This window comes from Dermacentor andersoni, chromosome 4 (genome assembly GCF_023375885.2).
Source record: "Dermacentor andersoni chromosome 4, qqDerAnde1_hic_scaffold, whole genome shotgun sequence".
NCBI lineage: Eukaryota > Metazoa > Arthropoda > Arachnida > Ixodida > Ixodidae > Dermacentor > Dermacentor andersoni.
Window position 1 is genome coordinate 170,441,785 of NC_092817.1, and position 18,746 is coordinate 170,460,530.

Consider the following 18,746-nt stretch of genomic DNA (forward strand, 5'->3'; position numbering starts at 1 on the left):
TAACGCGATAGCGTTAAGGGCCCTAAGTCGCAAAAAATTCGGCGTTGGCGCCGTTGTCCGTGTGAGAAAAATGATCCCCAACCACGTAGGCCTTCGGCTGGCGCGTATGCATTACTGAAATAACTGATTTTCTCAATGTAAAACGCGTCAGAAAATTCGTAAAGTACGACCTACACTCAACCTACAGACATGGCAGCGTCGAATTATAATTTGAATATGCGAGAAAACATATGTTTGTTACGCGGAAGATCGAACACAAACCCCTTTTCAGCTGCCGTTTGACGTCTTAGTAGGAGGGCGATGATTTGGTTTAGTTGGTTTTTCATGAGAATGTGTCGTGCAGCGCGAAGCGGGACAGAGGACACAGGAAAAAACGAGGACAAGCGGTTACTACCAAGCACGAGCGGCACGCCCCGCTCGGTTCCATTCAACACCATCCAGGTGGCACTCGCCTCTGTGGCAGCGCCTGGCGTGCGAGTGGAATGAAAAAAAGAACTAGAAAGCTCGCCTTCGTGCATATTGTTCACTTCCAGCGTTCGCAGGTAAACATTATGGTTGCATACGCTGCAGTTGCCGGGATGCGTGGGAAGCAGTCAGGGATCTTTGAATGCTATCACGTTCCGCTCTTAAATGTGAATATTAAAGAGCTGAGAACCAATTTTCATGGTACCTATTTTTTAATGCAATGGAAAGTTTACCGGTCAGAGTGTGTAATCAAGAAGTGGTAACGCGGAAAACGCCGTGACACACTTTTATCATAATTTTTTAATCTGCAGTGAGGATGTAGTTTCTCACTGTCAGCTTGCTGAAAGTGGTGATAGGTGAGCGCGAAAGTGATTCTACGCTGGCATTAGTGGTAGGCAGACAACAACTGCGGCCATAATTGTGACAAAGTATTTTGTCTAGCAATTCGACGTTCCTGCGATTGATGTTTTCCGAAGTTTTAAGCACTTCTGCGTTAATAGCTACGTGTTTTCATTGTTTCCTGTCCAACTGCTTTGTTATTTAAACAGTCAAAGCGAAACCAATAGGAATGAAAACTAAATGACTATTTTACACGTGATACGCAGTTCAGCGTGTTGCCGTAGCTTGCCGTGTTGCCGTAGTTGCCGTGTGCTTTTGATTTCTGAAGCACAGAATAAAGCGAAAGTGTCTAATGTTATAGCAACTGCAATTTTAAACAATAATTATGTTGTACTTAATAACAGACGACTTACTTAGAGTAATCTCAGACTACATCTGAAGTACCAAGATTGCATTGCCAGGCCTTCCCACTTACTGGCCTTTGAGATTTTCTTTGCAAATTTAAAATTATAATCCCTACTTCAATCCCGAACAACGTGCCTGTTTCTATCACCATAAATCATGATCAGTTCATTTCCATCAACGTCTCACAAACACTTTCTGGCCAGCTGTCCTCCAAGCGTCCTCCCAAGTTTTTTGTTCGAGCTAACATTTTAGATTCATTTCGATAGGTTCTCCCTCAGCAGCGATTCGCTGGAACTTGAGTTTCCAGGGCCAACAAAAAAGTGTTGTGTGTGCAAGCATCATGTAGCTGTTGTAGATGTCAAGGGTCGACCGTCACGGCATCACGGACATTTTTTTTTTATGACGGGTTGTACAAGAAGATTACCGTGGTCGATTGTGAAAATGTAAATAGAGATAGAACTGAAAATAATAATGGCTATATTTGGCTACAAATTTGTTTTGCTCTTTTTTGTGTTTGGCTACATTTGGGCTACAGTTTCTCTCGCTTTGGGCTACGCCGCCTTGTCCGACCTGGCAACACTGCCAACCATTCAACCCAGTTCGAAGATGGCGCCGACAAAGCCCAAAGCTGCGTCGCTTGACACGAAGATGGATATTTTGCAGGACTGTCGATGCGGCTTCAGGTGAGCGCCCTTGTGAAGAAGTATGAGCTCGCCCAGTTAACGATATCAACCATCTTGAAAACCGGGAGCACCGCGATTGTGAAGGCAGGAGCTATCAGCGGCGATGCCGATCAGCGGAAAAGGGGTTAGAGACCCTTTGTACGCCAATGTTAAAGAGGCGCTTTACCAGTGGTTCATCACCAATTTCTTCAAAAATGCGGGCTTTGTGCGTAAGGACGAACTTCCCCAACCCACTGAGACCAACACGGTGGAAGCCGCTGACATAACCGAGCTCTGGGAGCTCGTTCCTACTGGTGACACAGGTGGTGCGTCGATGGTGAAGTTTTTGACTGCAGACAGTGCTGCCTCGTTCTGCGATGAGGTCACCGACGAGGCGATCGCCGATGTGCTGTCTCGACAGACGGCAAAGTTGTGCGACGGGGGCGACGGCAGCAGCGACAGTGACAACGAGATTGACAGCGGCTCCTTGACCCGACCTCGATGTCCACGCAAAGTGCACTGTCGTCGATCGACTCCTTAATTGATTTTATGCATGCTAAAGGATTGCCGCCAGTGTTCGCACAGCAGCTGGAATCCATGCACACCGCGGTTGTGAAGCTGAAACTGCCGCAACAGCAAGTGCGATTTCGGACTATTTCGGCGCGCCTAACCCTTGACACGGTCATTGGCGCTAGAAATAAAGTTTGTTTTTCACGGCCTACTTTCTACATCATCTATTCTTTAAAGCAAGTAGCGAATTCGAAGCTGCAAAGGTATGTTCCGCGTTTCTTTTTTTTTTTTAATAGCTGCAGTCCAGATATAGCAATCATCGGTTATAACGATCATATTTTTCGTCTTTCTCGGTATCGTTATAAGTGGACTGCACTGTACTGGTGCACTCGCATTATCAGCGATATTACGCACTGACATTAATCAAATGCACCCTGAGCAGCCGGACACATGGCACATAATCTTGCTGATAATGCCAGTGGGCCAGTGCAAGGCATGGGTGGGATCTGTGGCTATGTGCTTGCGCATTGTTAACAGGTTTGAGCTCTACACATGAAGTGTTGTGACTTAGCAGACTACTTAAGCATGAACAGCTGCACCGTGGTCTGCGGTGGTGTCACAGACGATGACATCATCACCAAGTAATCAGCGATGACCATGTATGGAAGATGGTGGTGATGCAAATGAGAAAGAGGAAGTAGCGGTGTGGTCTTTGTTATTGTAGGTGATGGAAGGACTGAATTATGCGCAGCTGTTCTTTAGTTTTGAAGAAGGTGAGGAAAATGCTTTCTGACATATTTGAGCGCTTGGAGGTAAGCTTACAGTGATTGCTTTCAGAGAAGAAAGGCAAAAAATGATCTCCGATTTCTTTTGTAAATAAAAGGCGATGGTTCCAGATGTGTTCCCATTCCTTTCATCGTCAAATATAGCCTTCAGCTTATCACTTTCATTAGTCCAAATTTCGTTTCATTCAAATTCAGTGAGCGTCTCTGTGAAATTTGAATTAACAAGTTCTTACTATAATCACTCTTGCAGTAGAACACGTGGGGCTAGTTGGTTCATAGCTTTCAGAAGATGAAGCTCCAACAGCAAACTGTTTGAGGCCAACCAGATTAAGAAAAGAGGGGATGCCTGTGTCAGCACCCCGTCTCTGAATATTTACACAAATGAAAGCATGTTTTTAAATAAGTTTAAGATTTTGGTTAATCTTGCGATTACCTTCATATACAGCTTCTGTGTTCTCGCGCGTGCGCATTCACATAATCAGTGCTCTCCCTTTTTTGTTCCCCCTCTCCCCGTGGCTATATAGCGTATTTACTCGCATAATGATGGCACTTGCTTAATGATCGCACCCTGAATTTCGTCGTCAAAATTTGATTTTTTTAATTTCCCATGTTAGGATCGCACCCTGAACTTGTCGCAGCGATATGTCATGTGCCAAGTCTAGCTAATAATGATCGCGCTTACCATCTGTTGAATGCCATCCGAAAGACTCTTCAAGACAAACCAGGCAGTCTGCACGCACCAAACATTCTTAAGCAGACGCCCCATTTCAATTCTTTCGTCACTTTCAGCACTTCCAACAAAAAAAAAAAAAGCAACAACCAAACTTGCCTTTATTATGTGTAGGCTTTAGAATGGTTGTGGTCAACAACAAAAAAGGCGCCTTTCGATTCTTCTCGTCTGCACTCATGGGCACGCAGCAAATCATGAGCGGCAACGATAGTAGCCACGTTTGCACTGATACGTTAAAAGTGTACCCTATTCATACGCCGACGCTTGTAACACAGCTAAGATATTCGCCCACCCTTAGCGGAAACGTGCTGCATTAGGATAGTAGTGAAGACAGATGCCGCAGTTTCCGCAGCATGCCCGTCATGTGTTTCTATGTCACTGGCAGCTTAGCGCGCCCATCTGTTTCTGTCCCCTCAAAGTGGACATGGCTACGTTATTGCGGCAAACTTGCTGATATTAACGATATTATTCATTACTGATACGGAAGAAACTGTTTCAATGCACATAATGTACTCACGAGAAGAAAAAAAATCGCGTTCAGTGCATTCGGCATCGCGTCCGGCTTGCTCCGCCGGCCGCCATCTTTGTTTTGGTGTCCTGCACTACATAAAACGGCAGCCGCCTATTTGTTGACGTGTTGCCATCCCGCAGCAAATGCGCGATGAAAAAACAAATTTTTTTAGCGGGAAATTTAACCAGCGTAATGATCGCACCCCTGAATTTGCGTAAACATTTCTTGACAAACAAGTGCGATCATTATGCGAGTAAATACGGTAATCAGCCACCTTCGACCTCAATAAACAGTTGCAAGTAGCACCTTGTCCTGTCTTTGTTCCTTCTTGGTGTGTTGTCACTGTTGGCGCTTCATATTTTGAAGGTAATTACTCTTTGTTCTACACTTCATAATAAAGGTATTTTCATGTCGGGTGCTGTTTTATTATAGTGAGGCTCAATTGTAGCTTTAATTACACTCGAACCTTGTTATGACAAAGCTTAAAGGGGAGCTGAAATTACTTTGTTATATTCATCACTTCATTATATTCATTATGGTCCTTTACTTGCGATATGTGCCCAATGAAGTGCTTGAATTCCACCACAAAGCAGAATGCATTGCAGCCTGCAGAGCTTCTACACAGCCACATGTGTGATGAAATATTAAATAAAATATTAAACACAACAGCCTTCGCGATAACTCTTTTGTGCCAATGCTATTGTCTCCCACTTTCCTCTTGGCTCGCCCACATAATTGGTAAAATGGCAGTGTGATTGAAAAAAAAAATTACAACCTGCCTACTATGATGCGAGCGAACCCCATCGACAGTGCATCAACTAGCCCAATTGTCTTCAGAAACGCCGACCATGCTCATGCCTTGACCGTCGTGTTCCCCCAAAGGTGGCATATTTGCTGTTTCAGTATTGTAGTGTGTCTGCAGAGCCTTGCATAATTTTATGGCGATGACAATTATATGGACACTCCAGGTCCATTTCTGCTGTCACCGTGAGGTTCCATATGTCCAAGGGCAACAAAATCGCGGTCGCATGCCGTATGCTGTATGTGCGAGTGAAAGCATGCGAGGGTGAGCCAGCGATCACGGCTCTGTCTCACACACCCAAGTGAGGAAAGCGGGAAGTAAGCGTGCCGTCTTCCGTTACCCGCAAGGCTCCGGAGGGCGCTACTCTAGGCACCCCGGGCGTCCGTGCACACCTGCCCGGGCTGCTGTTAACTTAAAAGCCATCAGTGATAGGGACAGAGTCCACCACACACTGTGTTTTCTCAGCTTAGTTCCTGTTGATGCGAGATGTAGCATGAAGATCAATTCGCTCACTGCTGCTGCCACATTTCCTCACTGCAGCGTTTTGACAAGTTTCCATGGTCATCGAGTGAGATGTGTTCACGTTTGCATGTGTGCGCATGACACCATGCTTGTTAACTTAGTTAGTATGCCTATGTTTACAAGTTTATATGGCCGATAAAACTAACATCCTTACTTCGTATAGTTAGCTGTCCACTAACTTGCTGTCGCAATCGAAGGTTTGCTTTTCGGGCAAAACTACAACTTCTTTTGTGTTTGTTTAGTGACTCTCTGTCAGACCCTATTGTAAATTTTGGCTAAAGTCTAACCCACGTATAACAACAGTTTGATGTATAAATAGTTTTAAATATAAAATACAGGAAACCCTCATTGTAAGGGAGCCGCTTTGCTCCAATTGCTTTATTTGAAATTTTTCCCAGTCCCGACCTAAATGCATGCATTTTAAACCAGATTACTTGAAGCATACCAATAAGCAGCTTGGCTTAGAGTGAACTAGCGAGCGGGGTGTGTTTACTCTCAGCAGTGCTCAGCAGTGTCTTGCACCGAGTCACCCTCTCCGTCGTCACCTGCGCCACCGAACTGTTTGTGCACCCCTTCTGTGCTGCACCCACTTGTTACATGTGACAAGCGGCGTGCACCGTCACGGCGGTGCTCGGCAACTTTCACACTGCACGAGCGAGAAGCGACCCTTAGCCTCTCCATCGCGCACCCTTTTCCACCATGCTGCAAATCCATATTATCAACGGCGAGTGGCATCGCGACCACGACGCTGTTGAAGTAATGGACAATGAAACGCACAAATGTTAAGCCTTTCATGGGTGCAGCATGCCCAAAGTCACCCAAACCAAGACACACTACTTCCTCTATTCTTGCATGCTTGCGTGCATCGGCCTGTGCGGGCTTTAGGAATGCGTGGCTTGTGGATTGCTTCATTACGTGTGCCTTGTGTTTACTTTTGTGGTCTTCGGTTGGATGGGGCACTGCCAGTCACGGCACGAAAGTGTCTGACCTTAGAACGAAAGGTCGTTTTCATACGTGAGGTGAAAAAGGGTGACCAGCAGAAATGTGAAATTGCAAAGCAATTTGGCGTACTGCGTTCATTGTTGTCGACTGTACTGAAGAACAATAAAGCCATACTGAATGACTTCGCGAAGAGCTTCTCATCCACACGAAAGTGCAGCCATGATTTCAAGTATCCTGAAGTGGAAAGTGCACTCCTTCAGTGGCTGAAAAATGCCAGAAGTTCGAATCTCCCCGTGCATGGACCTGCACTCACCGCGAAAGCCGAAGCCCTAGCCCTGCAAATGGGCAAGCAAAATTTGAAATGCAGCAATGGCTCGCTTGAACGCTTCAAGCAGTGGCACGGTGTTTCATCATAATCGATGATGGCTAAAGTACACCTGCGGACCGTGACATTGTGGAGGGATGGAGCAAACATCAGCTGAGCTCCCTACTTCAGCAGTATTGAGAGAAACACAACTACAACCTAGGCAAGCCGGCATTCTCCTACAATTTTTTGCAAAAGTGCACTATTTATTTATTTATTTATTTATTTATTTAAGGATACCTTACAGGCCCCTAGAGGCATTTTGTAAGAGGGGAGAGTGCACTCAAAGAATATAACATACAATAATTAGAGTACATATGTGAATACATATACAAAGAATACAGGGTAAGAAATCCGCTAATATACAGTAATGTGGTGTTACAATTGTACAATGGACAAACCGAATGCTCTTGAATGCGACAGGTTATTGAGCAATAAAATTTCACACAGTAAAGTATGATCAATAGAATCGCAGAGTGAGCAGGACATAATTAGGCTATAACAAAACAGTAATTAATTGATAGTTGCTCATTACTATAACAAGAAAGGCAAGAAAAAGTAATACGTTAGGTTATGTAGAGTTTGAAAAATGCATTGCTAGAAGAAGCCAGAAATTTCCTTGGTCACTCTCATAAGCTATGGTGTTAGGAAGGTCGTTCCAAAGGCAAATGGCTTTTGGAAGAGCGGAGCAGTTAAAAGAATTGGTCTTTCCGTAGGTGCGTATGCAATTGAACCAACTGTACAACCGTTGTGATCTGTAATGAGTTTCAAGGGGCAGAACTGATCGCGTTCTATTACGGACGTACTTATGAAATTATGATAGCAGGGCTATATCACGACCATCATGCAAGGACTGTAGTGAGAGGTCAAGTTTAATTTGTGTTATGCATTTGTTGTAGTCATAACAATGTGAAATGAAATGCGCAGCCTCATTCTGAATAGGCTCGAGTTTTTCTATCAAATATTTTTAATACACCAGGTAGATCCTCATCAAGCGGCAAACAAAGCAAGGAGCATGTTACTCTGCTGTTCGGTGCAAATGCGACCAGTGAGGACAAGCTTCCTTTGTTAATACTGGGCAAAGTGGTAAAGCAGTGAGGCTTCCAAAGCACAACGATGCCTGAAGACTATATGTAAAAACAATAAATGTGCTTGGATGACTGCAGCTGTTTTTGAGTGTTATGTGGGCCTCCTGGATCGAAAGTTCGAGGCATAGCATTGCCGTGTTCTGTTCGTTGTTGATAACTGCCCCAGCAATGGGAAGATTGGCAATCTCAAAGCTATCGCTTCAGTGTTCCTGCCGTCGCACACAACCATGATATTGCAGCTGATGGATCAGGGCATTATTTAAACCACACGGAAGCTACACTGCAAATCTTTTACAATGCATGCTCATCGCATATGATGCCAAAAAAGAGCTACAAGATAGACCTACTTGGTGCCATGCATTTGTTAAACCATTCTTGAAGCAGTGTGGCAATCGTCTTCGTTAATGAACGGCCTCAGGTAGTATACTTCACTGCACGACACTTAGTTTTGCAATAAGTATGCTTTACCGCATTACACGGTTGTTGTGAGATGATTACTAAAGTAGAACCCGGCAATATGGAGTGCGAGTAAGACCCTTGCTACATGAGCACTCCGTATTTTGAGGCACCCACCTTGTTCAGTTTTCCTCCATGGCACGTACTGACTCTTATATTCAATGCCTCGATAGGATCCACCAAAACAGTGCCATTTCTTCAACATGTACAGTTCCAGTGACATGAGAAGGGATCGCAGTCTCGTTAAGAGGAGAGGCACACTTGCAGGGGCGCAGTGCGGCACAGCGTCCTATGTATTTAATGTGGCAGTGAACAGAAGTTCAATATACGCATAGCACAGTTATATACTTTTGCATGAGATGTTACAACTGTTTGACATAGACAATATTTCTATAGAGCAAGATTCGATATATCTTGGTTCTGTTGTTGACTTGAGGGCGCCATCTGGGGAGTGTCCTACCACAGTAATTTTTCAAATTGGTTGATTGTTTGCAGAGACGGGGAGAAATTGAAATGTTGCATCGCTATGTTGCCAAGTGGTGAGCTTCACTGCCAGCGTAGACACTCTCATTCTGCCTTGACAAATGCCCGCAAGCAACTTCTCTTTCCAGCCTTCTCCCATTCTGGAGTTTAGGGACCATGGCATTTACTTCGGCAGCCCCACCTGTCTTCTTTTTTTTTCATCACTTAGCTGCACAATGCATTCCCAGTGGCAGTATTGTGTGTTCTGCATAGGACAGTGTACCAAGATCACGTGCCATAATCAGTGACATTGCAGGCAGTACATTTTACGGAGGGACATTTGTGCACTTGACCTCGATTCTCGCTGGAAGTGGGGCTTCCCCAAGAGGAAGGGTGCGCGAGCTTCTAGTTGAAATTTCAGCTGTGTTTGCACTGCGTCCATACGTGGTGCTACCAGCTCCACCATTTATGTTACCGCTATTATTCATGAAGCACGCATTCAATTTCTATAATTCTTTATGTCTGCACCTATCTTGTCGAACAGGACTGCTGACCCTGAAAGGCTTCCGTAAGCTCAAGTCCCAGCTGATTGAGCAGTATGCAAGAAATGCCACCTTGGTGGGAGATCAGGAGGCTGACCTCGTCTTCCGGCAAAAGGCGGCTTCGAGTGTTGCTGTAGTCAACGAAACCATGTCGCGGCCACCTCAGCGAGCACTGCTTGGTCTACGAGAAGGCTGGCTGCCATGGGAAAAGCAGAACCTGTTTGGTGCCTTGATGAAGGTGAGGGTGATCTTCAGCAGTGTGTGCGTGTTTAACTTTTACATGTGAAGTTTATGGGTTGTTGATGAAAGGGGGAGGAGGGGGGGTGATTGTCATCCATCTATGAGCAGGGATGGAAGCACTGCACAAATTGCGTCATCTTGCACCAAACCGCCGAGCTGTGCCAACTTGTGCCAAAACACCAACTTCGAATGAAGTCGGCTAAATTTTGCGGGATGTTCGTGTTCAGTGGCAATCACACAGCCATGTGCTGGCTAACATTTATCCCTAGAAGCCAAGCTAAAGCAATCCATTTCAGCATCATAGTCTTTGGAGTGAGGGTTTGTCTGGTGGCGCATTGTTACTTGGCCACAGGAAAACGAAAATCCTTTGTGCTATGTAATGCATTACAAAGGTTTTATATAAGTCTTATGCATCTGCGTAATATGCGGACCAGCTGTAACGATGATTTGAACTGGTGCGCTTTTTATGGGGCAGTCAAGAAAGAAAGCCGCCCTCTTAGCTGAATGATTAAGTCGTATGGCCTGTCGTTATACATTTTAGGGCTCGCTTGTAGGCCCTATTGGTAAATTTGCGTCGGCTAAGGGCAAGCACCATGCATGTAACATTAAATTATATTTCACACGTGCACGTGAAATCACTTGACTTGAAATAGCCAATGGCAACCGTAATCATCACTCAAATTTGCACTCCAGGTACTCTATATTCTGCACAACCACACCACGCAAAACACGAACTGAGGATGTAAAATTTCTGTTTTAGTTTACCGTAGCAGCCATTATAATGGTCGAAAAGAGTTCGAGAATATGGAAACAACAGAAATTGCATTTGTGGCAATGATGTTGATAAGCTGACTTGCGCAGGTTGAGTCCGAAAATTTTGAAAAACCATTGTTTGGCATTCCAAATAACGGTCGCTGTTTTACATTGACTTTATGGGGCAGCCCTAATAATCGAGACTGTGCAAACTATTGGTCGGCGATGCTGATCGGAACGGCACTGAACACTTTTTTCCTTTTATTCTTTTCATGAATGTCCGTATTTTTTTTCTTTCTTCTCGCCAAGTTGTGTGGAATACTAGCAAACAAGCAACGGCCAACAAAGTAACTCCACATTTATTCTGTGGTACTCTGCAATGCCACTAAGAATTTAAAAATATAACTGTGGGCATTACACGAAATGGCATTCACTATGTATTAGTGGGTGTTGTTCATGGTTGTCACAATCTGTATTTCTTGTTTATTTCGCACGAATATGTCTGATTATGTAACTTTACAAACTTGCCTAATCGACGAGATGTCAATGAATAGCTTGTGGAAGATGTTTAAACATGAGCAATAACAGGATTTAAAGCAACCTACGATTTGCATTATCCACTATGCTTATCGATAGGGTGAGGTAATCCGAGTGAGGTAATTATTGTGAGCTAATTAAATGTAAATATTAGTTGCTTGTGCACGACAACAAGAACAAAAAGAAAGCTCTTGACTTGCATTAACAAAAGCCTATCACCCGCCGTGGTTGCTTAATGGCTATGGTGTTGGGCTGCTAAGCACGAGGTCGCGGGATCGAATCCCGGCCATGGTGGCCGCATTTCGATGGGGGTGAAATGCGAAAACACCTGTGTACTTAGATTTAGGTGCACGTCATAGAACCCCAGGTGGTGAGAATTTCCGGAGTCCCCCACTACGGTGTGTCTCATGATCAGAAAGTGGTTTTGGCATGTAAAACTCCATAATGTGTAACAAAAGCCTGTCAATGCACAATGGGTGCTGTTCACGTAAATTCCTTGGTTATATTCTTTTTCTTGGCCACATTTAGTTTGCACGTCTGGTAGGTAACTCAATACAGTCGACTCTCATTACAATGGACTTTGATAATCCGACAAAAGATGTGCATTTTATCCGCAGTCTGTAATATCTGAGACACCTCACTTCTGAAACTTTTGTCGCGAGGTCTAACAACTTTATTGAAAAGAGCAAGTGATAAACTTCCAAAGTAAAAAAACAAACAAAAAATGTCACAGTTTCACCCAAAAGGGGAAGCATCAATTGCGAAACCAAATTAACCCTTTGGGGGTGACATTTTTTTCGACATATGCGACCGCCCAGGGTCTATTTTTTTATTGCAGATTCCGATTCTTCTTAGGGATTTATTTCGAAAAAAAATTTCCGTAAGTTTTTTAGGGTGACCGTAAAGTGAGAAAATATATTTTGCATTGGTATATATGTACTGTTCATTCATGAATAACAACAATGAAAAAGGAAATAAACTTACCAGAATTAAAAATGTTATGCATTTTTATGCACATAGTTCAAGGCTTTGAAAATCCGCACACGAGAATATTTTGCTAGTCTCAAATGTTCCTGCTCTTACACTAGTACATACGTCCATAGCGTAATCGAACTGCGTGGGTGCGCGCACTCAAGAAAACTGTTTGATTGTGTGCCCATCAAAAAAAGCAACACGTGTGACAAACTTCCGCTAATCTTTATCTTATCGCCAACCAGCTAGGGCAATTAGTTTTTGCAAGTCTTAAAAAAAAATGAAAAGAAACGGAAACGCATGCACGGCGGCATCCTTCTTTGTGCACCCCTTTGAGCACTAAACGAGCGAGAAACAAGCGGTCACCCTTTGAGCGATTAGGAACGAGATACCGTATTTACTCGCATAATGATCGCACTCGCGTAATGATCGCACCCTTGAATTTTGTCTTCAAAATTCGATTTTTTTTATTTCCCGTGTAATGATCGCACCCTGAACTTGCCGCAGCGATATGTCGTGTGCCAAGTCTAGCTAATAATGATCGCGCTTACCATCTGTCGAATGCTACACAAACGACTCGTCTGCACGCACCAAACATTCTTAAGTAGATGTCTCATTTCATTACTTTCATCACTTTCCGCACTTCCATGGCAAAAAGACGTACAACCAAACTTGCCTTTATTATGGGTAGGCTTTATAATGGTTGTGGTCAACAAAAACAAAAAAGGCGCCTTTCGATTCTTTTCATCTGCACTCGTGAGCACGCAACAAATCGCGCGCGGCAATCATAGTAGCCACGTTTACACTGATACGTTAAAAGTGTACCCTATTCATACGCCGACACTTTTAACACAGCTAAGATATTCGCCTACCCTTAGCGGAAACGTGCCGTGTTAGGATAGTAATGAAGACAGATGCCGCAGTTTCCGCAGCACGCCGGACATGTGTTTCTATGTCACTGGCAGCTAAGCATGCCCATCTCTGTTTCTGTCCCCTCAAAGTGGACATGGCTACGTTATTGCCGCAAACTTGCCGATATTAACGATATTATTCATCACTGATACGGAAGAAACTGTTTCAATGCACGTAATGTACTCACGACAAGAAAAAAGAAAGATCGCGTTCGGCGTGTTCGGCTTGCTCCGCCGGCCGCCATCTTTGTTTTGGTGTCCCGCACCCGCATCCCGCAGCAAACTTGGGACGAAAAAAAAAAAAATTTTTTTCTCGTGGGAAATTTAACCCGCGTAATGATCGCACCCCTGAATTTGCGTCAATTTTTCTGACAAAAAAGTGCAATCATTATGTGAGTAAATACGGTAACCATCAGTTTCGCAAGTGCAAAAAGCCCAAACCGCCCACGAAACAAAATCCAGATGGCCGCCTGCCTGCACGCAAGCCAATGCGCGAGTGGTAGTATATAGACGCGTGAGCAAACTAGCGCTAAAGCAAACCATGCAACGAAAACCGAGAGAGGGAGGCGCGCGAAAAAAGTGTTCTGTGTCCATACATAGTGGCAGCACCTGACAGAAAAGAAAAAGTTAGGAAATTGGGGTGCTTTTTAAACGTACGGAAGGCACCGTAAATATACGGCATTGACCATTTTTGGACTTGTTCGCGGTGGCATATATTTACATCATTGACTGTCAAAGGGTTAAGCAAGATAAGCACGGCAGCAGCAGCGAGCAAATTAACCTGTGTGCTGTCGCCCGCTTCAATGCAAACTAAACATTGAAAGCAGAGTACATACGAAGCTACCGGCACTTGGCGCATATTGTCCACATTGCAGATCGCTTTCAAGATATCGCGGCTGCGCCATTAACAGCAGCCACTGCAGTAGAACCCTCCCCCACTTTTCCACGCCTGCCCCTATGCCTCACACGCAAAAAACGGTGCGCTTCTGCCCCACTTTCCTGCCTCCCTTGCCCGCAAGACGTTGAGCTGCGATTGTTGACTGAATTTCACAAGTCAACTGCCAGAGCAATGTCGACACGGCAAAAGTCTGTTTGAATGCCCAATTATGAGAAAAATTGCCGCTAATTTCATCTGATGTAGCCGTTGTAGATTGATCTGTTACAAACGAACTTCGTTGCATTATTAAAATAGGCAAAACAAACTAAGGTTGAAATATGGTCCGTTATCTCCGCAGGTCTGTTGTAACGAGCATGCACTGTAGTGGTTTCCAAGGGATGCAAATGGTTTTCTTTTGGTGGGTGTATGACATTTTGTTTTTCCTTTAGTGAACTTTCCTCCACCTTTTGGGCTTCCGCAGAATTGGTTCGCCTCAAGCTAATAGTACTGTTCTGCAAAGTCGAATAAACAACATCTTTTCTTGGTTTGTCTGTATTTCATTCATGTTGAGCCTTATCTAACATGCTCCAAAATGCTTATCTTCTGCTCCAAAATGAGCAATTTCTGCTACAAACATTCTCCAATGTGCCAAATTTGCTGCTCCCAGAGCTGCTCCACAACTCCCTTGGCCGCTTCCATCTCTGTAAGACTAGTTGTAAGCTAGAAACGAAACCCGTAAGGGCTTCTCCGAAAGAAAGCTCTCCAGTAAAGGAAAACTTGTCTTTGTTCAGTGATCGAACCTGGGACCAATGCTTTTCCAAGGCATCCAAGCTAACCAGGTGGCATTCAGTGGAGAGTAGGAGACTGTCATCCACTAACATTAACTCTCAAGTGCAGGAATATCACCTTCTTCTATGCTCCCCCTTATGGATTTATAAATTAGGTAATCGCTGTATTCGTTGCCTGACCAAGGAGTAGCCAGATTTTGCTTAATTACAACTATATGAAGCCAACTGACAATGAAACCTGGGAAAGCGTGGGGTAAATTACTTGTTTTTTAATTGGAATGTAGAAATGATAAAGGGAAATAAAAGTGTAAATGAATGTGCACAAAAAGGAAACTTGGCACAGGTGGGATTGAACATGTAGGTTTGAGTCCCACCTGCAGCAAGTTGTTGGCAAGTGTTAATGAGTGCCTTGATTTTTCTTCTTGGCAGGTGCCTGTCTGTCTTTCCTTGGACTTTGCTATGCGAATCGCACTCCTTTGTGACCGAGCACTTTCTCTAATAAAATGCAGGGAAGTCTGACAAGTGGCAGCACCAGACGTGCTTTCACGCTGCAGAGAATGTATCGCTACATATTGAGTTTTTTCATACAGGCAACAATTGAGACACCTGTCATTTATTGTACTGCACTCAAAACTTGACTGTTGTTGCACATGCAAACTTGCACACCAGTGACTGGTGAGGTAACAACTCTGTACAGAAAGCTTTCATAAGACAGTGTGGTGAACAGAACGTTTAGTGAACAGGAGCGCAGATACTTTTTACTCGCTTTCATGCATGAGAAATTTTGGCATTTTATGTTGAAGAAACTTACGTGCTCAGTGCCAGTCAACTTCTTTTAAAAACATAATTTAGAAAGAAATAGCGAGAAGTATGGCATATGTAATATCCCAAATAGGGTTAAAGTAAAAGTGAATTTAAGTAGGAGGCTTTTGTGTGTAAAGTCAACAGCCGATTTTTCTGACGTGCCTGATAATTCGGTCGCCTTCGCAGCACCACCACACACATCATAGAGCCTATGTATAAGAAAGTCCGAAATTTCAGACGGAAAAAACCCTTTGCCTTCTGATTCTCTGGACATATTGTGGCGTTCGCAGGTTAAAAACGGCATTAACTGAAGCCACCAAAGCCACCATATTGATTACCTTGCAGCCACGAACCAGCGCTCTCACGCTGATCTGCTGCCAGTTGTAGCCACCACCGCGGCAACACTAGGCCTAGCTGCTTTGACGTTCGCTACCAAGCTTCCTGCTGTTCAGTGCTGTGTTTTTTTCATTGAAAGAATGTGCCACTATCACCAATGGCGTCTACTCCCCCTTTATAATCCTCGCCAATGGCTTCTAAGCATGAACATAACGGCGCATTGCATAATGCCGGTATTTTAAGCCTGCTCCGCCGCAGTACAGCGGTGTTACGCAGTGAAGCGCACGCGATGTACTGTGGTGAAACATATTAAGAGTAGAATGGGGCAACTGTCACAGGATGCAATATGTATTCCTTAATTATACGCGCATGCACCTTCCATCTCCTCTCACATGTACAGACATGCCTAATAAGTTTACCAGCAGATATTTATGCCTATTACGAAAGTGCCTGTGGTGATTTGAGCCATCGGGTACAGTCAAAGCATGCATTTATCTTTTCGGAGTGCTCAATTTCTCGGACGTTTTGGCTGCGTCAAGGGAGTTCGAAAAATTGCGCATTTACTGTACAGTGAAATGCTTTACTGCAGACTTCGTATTAGCGTTTTTTTTTTTTCAGAATTATGGAATTTTGATATATCCCCATCCTAAAGCCTGTCATTTTCATGTGAGAATGTTTTAGTACTACGAATTTCAAACACCATATATTTCAATATAGTGAGCGAGAATTAAGGCTTCATTATTACTAGTAGCACCTCAGAATAAAAAATTTGGTTCTGTGAAATATTGTGCACATTTGTGACCTATTGTCATCGTAAAAAATTAGGCATGCCACCATCAACAGCAGTAGATGACTGTGATTACATATCTGCACCAGCCCTATCACCATCACTCGTAGTAACGGCAGCTCACAGAAATATAAACTACACAAATCGGCTTCATCCACACAGCAAAGATTGTGAGATCACACCCATTGCATTGTTCACAATCATAACAGCCTTGACGTATTGGTGAAAAAAATTGGCAGCGATAGGCGGGCTTGGCTAAAGTGCCATTTTAAGTCGAGATCAATCAGCAAGTTAGTAAAGAACACAAGGAAAGTGATAAAATTCGTGGATGCTTTGGGACTTCGGCGAAAATGTGCAGTGGTACAGCATGTACAGATCTCTCAAATATGCAAATGATGTAAGTGACCACTGCACATTTTACTGACAGCCACGAGCGTTATCGGCAAGCTTATATGTGTAGTGGGCGCAATGGCTCTAGGTGCGTTTTCTTAAGCCCTGAAGCCCGGAAGGAACACGCTGCTCATGGTTCATGAATCGTGTGACGGCCGGTGCACGCTCAAGAATCACCGCGCCATGATCGCTATCGCCCTACAGCATTGGATTTCATCTTATGGCAGATGGAACATGCTTGGAAGTGCTCCACATAATCTCACTGTTGGTGGCTGTCAGTATGGTGTATGGACGTACGGCTGGGCACACACTCGCATTGTGCTAACACCAAGGTCTGTGCGAGGTGGCACGCACCAGGCGGAAATGATGCCTTCACATGAAAGCACATTCACTCCTATCATGTGGAGTCTGTCACCGGTGTAAGCACCTTTGTAGAGCTACTGCTTGCAAATGTTTGCGATTGCTCTTGCTTAATTTAATCTTTAATGCCGATTTGCATGTTTTGGATGCAATTCATTTTAACATAATGAATGATTTTCTGTGGTCTCATGAGATTTGTTATATAAAGATTTCACTGTGTTTGGCTGTGGTAAACAAAGGTTTATGAAAAGGCTATAAAAAATTGATGCTGCCAGTTATTGCTATGCTTATAGATTTGTTTGCTAATGTCTTGTAATGAAAAAACAAGCTATTTTGCTGTAGCAGTAACTGTGAAGAAGGTTGTGGGAGCGTCTTTTGGCTAGAAATTGACATTTTTGCATGTTTTTGTTGTGCGTTTCTCAACAGAGGCACCTAGAGGTAACAACAGAGCCCACTAAATGGCATGGGCGACGCTTGCTGGACACCTTTGGGGATTCACTGCGCCACGTGAACCGGTTGTTCAACAGTGCATTTGGCTACGAAACGCGCAAGGTGCCCTCGCACATGGCGCACATGATTGACGTCGAAGTCATGAAACGACTCCAAGAGAAGTGAGTTCGCAGTGCTGTAGTTTGTGAACCCATTGCTCTGTTGTTCATTTTTTTTTAGGCACTAATTACCAAAGGGTAGCAACCACTCGGTTAACTGGAGCTGTGCCTGTTGTCATTATGCACTCTCCGTCAAGCATTCGAACAAAAGCTTGCCGTCTTTTTTTGTTCTACTGTGTTCTAGTGTAGTGGTGCATTGTTCCAAGCAGTTCAAAAGTATGAATGTGTGTGTGACCGTTTTGATAGCATAAATGCAGTCATGTCTCAATTGCGCAGGCCAATAGAAAAAGCAGTACAGCTGTCTCCCAAAACACATAGCACTTGTTAGCTAGACAAGCTTTAGGCACGTAGTGTCAAGATGTCGACTTGATGTCGACTGTGCACCCAAGCTCTGCGTTTGTGTGCATAGCAGGGCCATACAAGCAACATGCACATTGTACGGACGGGGCACAAACCACACTCACTGGCTTCAGTCATGTGCACCTGTGTAATATGGAAGCAACAGTCCTCACTGACTGGCTTGAGTCATTTGTGCCTGGTTAATACGTAAGTGACGGTTCCGTCCTCATGCTTGCAGTGATGTGGTTACTTAAAACAGAAATGTGTTAAATGAAATACTAAACATCGATGATACACAGGACAAGTTATCTAGATAATCTGCCACATTAAATGCCTTTGACAGTATAACAAGACTGAAATAACCATAGCAACTTGCTATGCATGCTTAAACCCTTGCTTCAGAGAAAGATGCACGAGGTCAAGGAATTTTGCTATAACAAACCTCTGGCAGTTCTTATT

The 18,746-nt window shown here is 44.0% G+C and overlaps 1 protein-coding gene across 2 annotated transcripts in view; it reads left to right on the plus strand.

Moving 5' to 3' along the window:
* Gnptab (N-acetylglucosamine-1-phosphate transferase subunits alpha and beta) overlaps positions 1-18,746 on the plus strand; it is a 110,971-nt gene that overhangs the window by 61,088 nt on the left and 31,137 nt on the right. For both annotated transcript variants that reach the window (XM_072287971.1, XM_050185183.3), the window contains exons 16-17: positions 9,588-9,823; positions 17,767-17,951. In XM_072287971.1, coding sequence (XP_072144072.1) covers positions 9,588-9,823; positions 17,767-17,951 — 421 coding nt within the window. The remainder of the gene's footprint in view (positions 1-9,587; positions 9,824-17,766; positions 17,952-18,746) is intronic.